This window comes from Myotis davidii, unplaced genomic scaffold, assembly GCF_000327345.1.
Source record: "Myotis davidii unplaced genomic scaffold, ASM32734v1 scaffold181, whole genome shotgun sequence".
NCBI lineage: Eukaryota > Metazoa > Chordata > Mammalia > Chiroptera > Vespertilionidae > Myotis > Myotis davidii.
This window is the reverse complement of record NW_006291504.1, coordinates 3,135,276-3,144,777: the sequence shown is the minus strand read 5'-3', so window position 1 is coordinate 3,144,777 and position 9,502 is coordinate 3,135,276. Positions and strand designations below refer to the sequence as shown.

At 56.7% G+C, this 9,502-nt stretch overlaps 2 protein-coding genes and 1 long non-coding RNA gene across 3 annotated transcripts in view; 1 reads left to right on the top strand and 2 right to left on the bottom strand.

The window, feature by feature from the left end:
• NETO2 (neuropilin and tolloid like 2) overlaps positions 1 to 4,950 on the bottom strand; it is a gene marked incomplete at its 3' end in the record, with an annotated part of 21,134 nt that extends 16,184 nt beyond the window's left edge. Inside the window, exon 1 of the mRNA XM_015564697.1 lies at positions 4,834 to 4,950. Coding sequence (XP_015420183.1) covers positions 4,834 to 4,950 — 117 coding nt within the window. The remainder of the gene's footprint in view (positions 1 to 4,833) is intronic.
• Positions 4,951 to 5,160: 210 nt separating this feature from the next.
• Positions 5,161 to 9,502, bottom strand: part of ITFG1 (integrin alpha FG-GAP repeat containing 1) — a 48,961-nt gene continuing 44,619 nt past the window's right edge. Inside the window, exons 15-17 of the mRNA XM_006764894.2 lie at positions 8,828 to 8,939; positions 7,410 to 7,527; positions 5,161 to 5,501 (exon numbers count right to left, since the gene is read on the bottom strand). Of these exons, the coding sequence (XP_006764957.2) occupies positions 5,442 to 5,501; positions 7,410 to 7,527; positions 8,828 to 8,939 (290 nt within the window). The 3' untranslated portion in view covers positions 5,161 to 5,441. The remainder of the gene's footprint in view (positions 5,502 to 7,409; positions 7,528 to 8,827; positions 8,940 to 9,502) is intronic.
• LOC107183247 overlaps positions 7,534 to 9,502 on the top strand; it is a 2,896-nt gene continuing 927 nt past the window's right edge. The window contains exons 1-2 of the long non-coding RNA XR_001514039.1: positions 7,534 to 8,212; positions 9,132 to 9,217. This is a non-coding gene — a long non-coding RNA (uncharacterized LOC107183247). The remainder of the gene's footprint in view (positions 8,213 to 9,131; positions 9,218 to 9,502) is intronic.

Genomic DNA, 9,502 nt, shown 5'->3' with positions numbered 1-9,502 from the left:
AGGGAGGGAGGGCGGGAGGGCGGGCTGGGGGCCCGACACCTGCCCCAGACCTGCCCTCCCAGCCGCGGGGCCAGGCTCCTGGGTCGCTTGACTCCGCTGATGAAAAGCTCCCGCTCTGCCAGCTGCTGTGTTGGGTGTGAAGGGCCGGCTGCGTGGCTCCGTGGTAATTTGATCACCTACTTGTTTATTTGTTCTTCCCCGGATCTCCCTCCCCCCACTCCATCCACATGTGAGCTGTTGGCCCGCCAGCGACCACTGACCTATGACCCAGGAGGTCACGAGCACTGACCTATGACCCAGGAGGTCACGGTGCGATTCCCGGTCAGGGCACAGGCTCGGGTTGCTGGCTCAACCCCCAGTAGGGGCCAGTGCAGGAGGCAGCCGATCAGTGATTCCCTCTCATCATTGATGTCTCTCTTTTCCCTCTCCTTTTCTCTCTGAAATCAATAAAAATAATATTTTAAAAAATTTATAAAGTTGCTTGCAGGCAGGGAGGCTCGCACATGCACTCAGCACCTACTGTTAGCCACGTTCCAGAGGCAACGATAGCTGCTGGGAGCATCCCTGCCCCGATAAGCATCATCTGTGCCTGCGCTGACACACAGTAGGACCTCCAGCGTATCTGTCCGGCCAGGTCTCATTAGGGACATGTCAGGCACCTGCAGGAAGCCTCCCAGGTTGTCCAGAACGCTCTTTCCTTCTTCTCTCCCTCCGAGAGGCAGAGGAGCGAGTGTCCGCAGGCTTTGCTAGTGAACATACTTGACCCCAGTAAGTACCAAGGCAGCGGTTCTCAACCTGTGGGTCGCGACCCCTTTGGCGGTCGAACGACCCTTTCACAGGGGTCGCCTAAGACCATCCTGCATATCAGATATTTACATTACGATTCATAACAGTAGCAACATGACAGTTATAGAGTAGCAACGAAAATGATTTTATGGTTGGGTCACAACATGAGGAACTGTATTTAAAGGGCCAGAAGGTTGAGAACCACTGCACCAAGGTCTCCAGCCCATGGCCGTGCCCAAGGAGGGGTCACAGGGGCATGTGTGGGCTCACCCATCACCCGCCGTCACACCGAGATGGCACGTTTACAAGCCCGTTCCACAGACACAATCCAGGGCCCCCGGGGAGACCAGCACACACAGTAAGCTCCGAGCACAGACGCGGTGGGCAGCGGGACTTGGGAGGAAGGCGCCGTCTCTGCTTCTGCAACACGAGAGGTTCCACATGCACAGTGGCCCAGGGAAGGAAGAAGGTGTGTGTGATGTCATCCGTGGAGGGGTGACACGCTCAGAGGGGAAGGGCTGGGGTGGTGAGTGGAGAGGGGAGGAGGGGAGGAGGAGAGCGTCTGTCTGGGGGAGGGCTGTGCTGGGAGGCAGTGGTTCCAGGGGACGGAGGTGGGCTTTGGCCGGGGAGACCCTGCTGGACCGACAGGCAGCGGAGTCTGCTCTTGACCGAGGAGGCCAGAGGCACAGGTTTTCACAGGGGAAGGTTCAGTGGCAGCGAGTTCAGGCTGTAACAGGAGAGATGAAAGCAACCGTAGTAATTTATTTTAAAAATATGTTTAGCGATGTCGAGAGGAAGGGAGAGGGGGAGAGAGAAACATCCATGATGAGAGGGAACCATGGATCGGCTGCCTCCTGCACGCCCAACACTGGGGATCGAGCCTGCAACCTGGGCCTGTGCCCTGACGGGGAATGGAACCGTGACCTCCTGGTTCAGAGGTCGACGCTCACCCACTGAGCCGCGTGGCTGGGCCCACCGTGGTCATTTAACAAGCGCACGCACAGCACGTGTCCATTCAGCCTCGCAGCTCTTACTGGTGGTGCCACTGTGATGGAACCTCAGCGGGCTCTTCTCTGCCTGGGGAGCAGCCCCCCACTTCCCAAGGAGGGGCTGGCTGGGGAGCAGCACCCCCTTCCCAAGGAGGGGCTGGCTGGGGAGCAGCCCCCCACTTCCCAAGGAGAGGCTGGGAGGGGCTGGCTGGGGAGCAGCCCCCCACTTCCCAGGGAGGGTGTGGCAGGGGAGCAGCTCTGGGGAGGGGTTTGGCTGGGGAGCAGCCCCCGGGGAGGGGTTTGGCTGGGGAGCAGCCCCCGGGGAGGGACTGGCAGTGGTCGCTGCGGCTCCCTGGGGACGCCTTTCGCATGGACTGTGGGAGGGCAGCAGGTGGAGTTTGCAGGAAGGAGGGGAAGCACAGACTGTGGCCGGGACTGCGGAGAGGCCATATGCTCCGGAAGCGAGGGGCGAGCCCTGCGCATGCCTCTCAGCCGGGGTTCTGGATCCAGGTGCCTTTTCCCGGAAGCCCCCCAGGAGCGCCCGTCTGTCCCCGCTTACCTGCCAGCGCCCGGCACGGGCTCCTGGCCTCCTGCCCGCTCTGCCTGGCACAGGCCTAGCCTCTGCGGCTCCTCCCAGAGTCCTGTGCCCGCAGCGCATGGTTCCTTCCCCCCAGTCCCTCCTGCTGCCCCAGGACGGCTGTCTGCTCCAGTGATGGTTGCTGAAACCTGTTTACTCGCAGCCACAACGGAGGCTGGTTCAGTGGTACAACATGAAGCCATCATGTTAACGTGGGCAGTCCTTTCCTTTAGCGTTTCCCACCCATGGATGCCTGGTTAAAACAATACAGAGGGGGGTGACGGTGTTGGTCACTTCCCACACAGGTGAAAATACGTGTGTAGCTACTGTAGTTTAGTTGTCCCTGCTCTTTTTTTAAAATATATTTTTATTGATTTCAGAGAGAGGAAGAGAAAAGAATCAATGATAAGAGAGAGTAATTCATCAGCTGCCTCCTGCACACCCACTACTGGGGATCCAGCCCCCAACCCGGGCATGTGCGCTTGACCGGAATCGAATCCGGGACTCTTCAGTCCCCAGGCCCACTCTATGCATTGAGCCAAACTGGCTAGGGCAGCCGTGGGCAAACTACGGCCCGCGGGCTGGGTCTGGCCCGTTTGAAATGAAAAAAAAAAAAAAAACTAAAAAAAAAAAAGACCGAAACCTTTTATGTAATGATATTTACCTTGAATTTATATTAGTTCATACAGACACTCCATCCATGCTTTTGTTCCAGCCCTCCGGTCCAGTTTAAGAACCCATTGTGGCCCTCGAGTCAAAAAGTTTGCCTACCCCTAGGCTAGGGCATAGGTAGGAGTAATTTTAAATTCGAAAGTATGACTGTTGCTCTCAGATTTTCAATCCGAGTTAGATGTCCCAAGTGGCATATAAAATGTTCCCTTTTCTTTTCCTTCATAGAGGCTCCTGGGGCGGCCTGTCACCGATGATTGGTAAGTGTGGGAGCATACAGGCCCAGCCTTCTTATTAAAAAAAATATTTTTATTGATTTCAGAGAGGAAGGGAGAGGGAGAGAAACATCAACGAATCATGGATCGGCTGCCTTCTGTAGCGCCCCCCCTCCGACTGGGGATGGAGCTCGCAACCCAGGCCTGTGCCCTGACTGGGAATTGAACTGTGACCTCCGGGTTCATAGGTTGATGCTCACCCACTAAGCCATGCCGGCCGGGCAAGGTGCAGCCCTCTAACCTAGCTTGGGACCGGTTAGGAGACAGGGGAGCTCATCCTATCTCGAAACTCACTGTGGGCTCGCTTGAGGCCTCCAGTGAGAATGCACGGCTGCTGGACACAAGGCCAGTTTCAGCTGCTTTTCGAGTCGCTCTAGCATTTGTGAGGGTTCCCATTGACTGGCTTTGTTCCTTCTTGGAGGTCTTCTGAAGGACAGAAGGAAAATTATTTTTTAAAACATGGACTAAAACTCGTTCTCTTGCAGTGACTGTCAGATCCCCTGGGCCCGTGTAAACCAGAGGTGCATGATGGACTCGAGTGGTCCTGCATTTCCTGATCTCGCCACACGCTGCTCTGGCTTCCCTGCGGGAGGCGGCTACCGTGCGGCCCGCTCCTGTTCTCTGTGCCGGGGAGAGCCTGCCTATGGGTGCTGTTCCCCGGTGCGCGGGTGCTCCGTGCGGCGAGGGTCCTGCCTCAGTCTCTCCAGTTACGGGCCCCGCCTTTCCTCTGCGAGAGGGGGGAGGGAAGGGCAGTGTGTGTAGAAGCTGTGAGCTTTCCGCCCGAGGCCCAGGAGGGAGAACCATTTTGGGATCCCGCTTTTGAGAAGGCATCACGGTTTTTGGCGGGTAGATGGGGCCATACTGGGCGGGGCCATGAAGGGCGTGCTAACGGCCCCGCCGCTTCCTGCTCCAGGATCATCGCTTAGACTCATGGACATGCCTGGCGAGGACTCAGGCCGGGAGGTTTATTAGGAAGACACGCTAACATGCTCAGACACACAGAGCCGCGCAGACACGGTCTCAGGGACCCGCAGGGAAAACACCACGAGGCAAAAGTGACTGTTCTCAGGGACTTGCAGTTTTAGAGCCACCGCATGTCCATTCACAGCAGACAACTGTGGGGGCTGCTCCGTGAGCTCCCCACGCTCGGATCTGAGCCTGCGGGAACTCCGGCGAGGTGGCGCCCACGGAAGTTCGCACCGACGTGGTGTCGGGAGGTGAGCCTCGGCTCCCCCAAGCGCCGCAGAAGGAAACGCGACTGTGGCCGTGGCCTCGGGTGCGCCCGCAGCGGCTCCGTCCGGAAACCCACGCTGGCGTGGGGAGGGGTGAGGTTTCAGGGCCGGCCGTTGCTGGAGGGCACCCCCTATCTGTAGTTAACATGCGCACACACCCTCTGTCAGACAGCAGCCACCGGGCCCTCAGCTTTTCCGCATGCGATTCCTGAGGCCCGGAAATAAGGTTCTGGGAGTCTGCATTTTGATGTCAGTGTGGACGTCTAAGGCTAGTACCCGACATAGCAATGACCCTGACCGCTCACGCTGTGCTGGGCGCCGAGCTCCCGGCAGATGCCCTGTCCCATCAGATGCTCCCGGGGACCCCGCTGACCGGCGCCCGGCCCGCTGATGACCAAGGAGACGGCTCCGTGGCCAGGCATCGGCCACGTTCCCACCGCCTGCGAGGCTGGGACCGGGGCTAAGGCAGCCTGTCCCAGCGGATTCCAGAGCCGGATTCCCAGCCCCCGTGCCGTTTGCCAGCAGTGAGGCCCCGACCTGCCGGACGGGGCAGGTGGGTAACTTCACCTGAGAGACGCTCGCCAGTGTATCGCTGGGGTGAGAAGCGAGACCAGGTCAAGCAGAACATAAACCCCTGCTCCTTTCAATAGTTTATTTACAGGGCATCTCCCGTCATTCTACGAGGATTATAAACACGGACACTGAGTGCATGCACCGCCCACGAAGGAACAGACAGCTGGGCACAAACAGCCCCAGACCCGCCCGCTGCCAGAGCTCCAGAGAGACCCGGCGCTCCCCCAAATCACCAAGGAAGCGTCACTTATAAATAATGTTCAACCCCCTTTCCTGTCCCAGCCAAACCCGGCGATTCCATGAATCCGGCGAGCGCCGTCCACGTGCAGCGCCGGGCAGGTCACATGGCGTCGAAGTGAAACCGGTGGGCTTCCTGCCGCTTTTCTCTGTCGTCCGCTTTCTGAAAGAGACGCAGACCCGGTTACAGACGCGCAGACCCGGTTACAGACGCGGGAAGTGGCAGCAGGCGCCTCGGCTCTGGGTGAAGAGGGTAAGTCAGAAAAGCCTCCGCAGTGACCGGACCAGGTGCTTCTGGAACCGCCTGTGCCCGGGTGTGAAGTCTGCAGGAGCGATTTTCTACCTACGGAGCCGCACTGACTCTAACGGCCAACAGGAGCCGTTCCCTAAACGCTTCCTTTAGATCGCGGGGCATTTATGTGGAAGTCGGAGTAAACATGAGGTTCTGGAAGGACGGGACAGCGATCACATTTCTCACTCCTGCCCCTGCCTGATGTTAGTCAGCGAATCTAAGTCATATTAAATAAAGTGCAGTCATTATTTTGGGGCTACCCTATTGATTTAGCAGATATTAATTGACCCTGTTCCCAGCAAAGTACTGTGCTTGGTACTTCGAGGGATTATAAAGACCCTCATTTTTGTATTTTGCTCTCAAGGAACTTAAAGCCTAGAAAGAAAAAGGCCTAACATACTGCGCAGTATTTCAGAATAAAAAGTGAAAAATGTGCCTGGCGGTTGAAGATCGACAGATGAACCAGGAGGTCAGGGTTCAATTCCAGTCAAGGGCACATGCCCAGTTTGTGGGCTCGATCCCCAGTGGGGGGTGCAGGGGCGGCAGCTGATGGATGATTCTCTCTCATCATCAATGCTTCCTTTCCCTCCCTTTCTGAAGTTAACAGAAACATATATATATGTTTAAAAGTGAAAAATGCTGCCCATGTCCTGAGAGGGAGAGGACTGTAGCGGAAGCTGGCAGGCACGTGTGGAAAGCAGGGAGCCGGGTGGGTGCCACGGTGAGGGAGAAGGAAGGAGCAGCCAGCGTGGGTGGATGGGCGGGAGGCAGGCAGGGAGCCAGGAGCCCTTTTCGGGAAAGCACTCTGTGACCTGCTAGTTACGTACTTTATATTCATGTACGAATAGGAATGAGCCTTTTCAATTTGCATCAAAACGGCCACTAACTGTGGTTGCCGCCTGGTCCCTCATGGGCGCTGTGTGAAAACCTGCATATGCGGGGTTCTGTTTTTAATTATTCAGGGTGTTACACTGAAGCGCTGACCTCAGTTCAGTGCAGAGAATACCTGACAGAAGGCAGATGGGCCCCTTCAGCTCCTCGCCCGAGAGCTGGGGCCCGCTGTGAGCCTGTGATCTCGATTCTTCTCAGGGAGGGAGGGAGGGAGGGAGGGAGAGAGAGAGACAGAAGGAGATGGAGAGAGGGGAGAGGGATCATCCCCGCAAAAGGCCATCCACAGCTCTCCCAGGAAATCATGGACACTCATCAAAAATGATGACCATTTTCTCAGGCCGTTAGGAAATTGTTTCCAACTAAATTTTTCCCATGTACCTGGTGACTTGGGGTGATCCCTCTACCACTATTGCACAACATCAACATTTTAAAGTAAATCGTCTCCTGTGATCTGTATGACCCGCTGAGACACAGTCCCTTAAGGGGATAAAGCAAGTCTCAATAAGGTGACATTATGGCTCTGGCCAGCATGCCCAGTGGTTAGAACGTTGGCCCAAGCACCGAAGGGCCGAGGATTTGATTCCTGGTCCAGGGCGCACACCTGGGCTGCAGGGTCGATCCCTGGGCCCAGTCGGGGCTTGTGCAGGAGGCAGCCACTCGATGTGCTGCTCCCACACTGATGTTTCCCTGTATGTCTTCCCCTCCCTCCCTTCCACCCTCTAAAAGCCAATGGGGACGATGTCCTCGGGCGAGGATTAACAACAACAAGACGTCATGGGCAGAAATGGAAACATCAGAAAACCTCACTCGTGTCACAGGCCTAGAATGCGGTGTTTGAAGGAGCAGCCCATTCCTTAACCAAAGCGAGCATTTCGCGGGCGCACGGACCTTCTCCTGCCAGTGCAGGACGCCGATGATGGCCAGGATGAAGATGCAGACGCCGATGAGCGCGATGGCCGTCAGCAGGACGATGTTGCTCGGCGTCAGGTACAGCTTGGCACTCCAGCTGCCGGTCAACGGAAGAGTCAGAACGACAGTTTAACTTAACGATACGATTCCACCGCGACCAAAAAGCAGGGCAGCTTCTGAATGAATCCACTCACTCATTCCAGTCATTCCCCCACCTGTCCCTGCGTTACCCGCACACAGAGCCTCTGCGTTCAGGCAGGACTAACCGTGCTGGCCCTGAGGGTCAGCTTTCACTCGGCGGCCTGGCTCGGGCCGCTGTGACATTTCCCCTTGCTCCTGCGGACGCTGCTCTGAGGTACATTCGACAAGGGTACTTGGGACAACGTTCGGCGCTGCTTTCACATCCTGCTTGCCTTGAACTCTCTGCCCTGTAGCCACCGGATTGCGGTAAGATTTCCGTATCGTCCTTTTTTGGGCCTCTGCTCACAGAGGGACTACGACCACCTAAGACAACCACGTGACCAGCTGGTGCAGAGAGACGGCTTGTGGGGAGCTTGGGCCGTCCCTGCGACGGGGGAGGGCTGGCGCCCACGCGGACGGGAGATCCTTACACAATCACCCGAGTTGCTCTGCGTCAGTGGCACAGGCAGACTGTAGCGTAAACAGAAGCAGGTCTGTGTTGTGACACAGCCCACAGCCAGCACCTGCACAGCCCGGGAGCCTGAGGCAGGTCTACACTGCAGGGGGTGCTACACAAATCACTTTGTTCTCCCCAAAAAGAGGTAATGGATATATTCTCATTTTAGAAGTTTAATAACGGTAAGATGGTTCTATGAATGGCAAGTAGTGAGTGACTTATTTGGGCTAATTAAAATTTATTGATCCATAAGTTAGTCTCTAGTGAGTAAATCTCAAAATACGCCTCCAAGTAAAATCAATTTGGCTTTTATTACGTCCGTAAATCTGGAAAGCACATTTCTTCAGAAAGAGCGAGAGAGCCGTGAGGAATGGGAGGCTGGAGAGGAAAGCTCCAACAGTTTTCCGGGAGCTCAGGAGAAAACAGGAGCGAGCGGAGGTTGGCTGCTCCCGGCGCGTCACCTGCCTACCGTGGATGTGCCCGTGAACGCTTTTATGAAAAGATCGGTGCTTATAAAAACCCAGCACCCTGACATGTTAGAATTTACAGCTCGTAGACTGAGGCCTGATTTAGGCGGAACGTGTATAAGCTCCTCATTGTTAAGCTGCTGGTTTTCGGATAAGGTGGGATTTGTCGCATAGGAGAGCCGGGCTTCTGTGTGGGGTGTGCAGTCACGGGGTCTGCGGGGGCGGGGGGAGGGGTGCAGTGCTGGCCCCGCTCCGGGGGGAGCACAGCAGGGAGGGAGCTCAGGCGGCCTTACCTCCGGGGCACGTTGTGCGGGTAGGGAATGACGATCAGCTGCGAGTTGGGGATGATGGCAGTCCACTCCTGCTTCCGCACCGCCTGCAGGAAGGAGGGAGGACTCAGCACCTGGTCCTTACACTCTCCTCTCCACGAAGGAGCGGAGCGGACAAGCCTCTCTGGCTTCATGGGGCCCTGGGCAGGGGAGCTGCAGCACATGCGGCCCAGGCAGGGCTCCTGAGGCACAGTGTGTGGTCTTCCAGGGAAGGGTCGCATGTCGCCCCCGGGTGCGTTCATTCAACAAACAGTATTATTATGCGCAGCCAGCACCGTTCCCAGTGCTGCGTTCCCAGGCTGCTTGGAGCTCAGAGTTCAGAGCGGAGGGAGTTTGACAAGCACATGAGCCTCGGTGAGTGAGATGGTGAGGAAAGGGGGCGGAGGGCGAGGAAGGCGGGCGGAGGGCCAGGGGTCACGAGGCTCATGGCAAGGAGGCGGCGAGGCGAGGAGGCGGGAACTCTTAGCTTCCCATTAGGACTGCTCCAGCCAGGCCACTACCAGCAATTCTCTTAGCTCTTGATTGGAATCATTGCAATTCAATTCAATTCCAGATTCTGAATTGAGATGTTTGAACGGTGACTATTAGAATACAGGTTAACTGTAAACAAAGTGTATTTGCACTCGCCTTCTCTCCGGA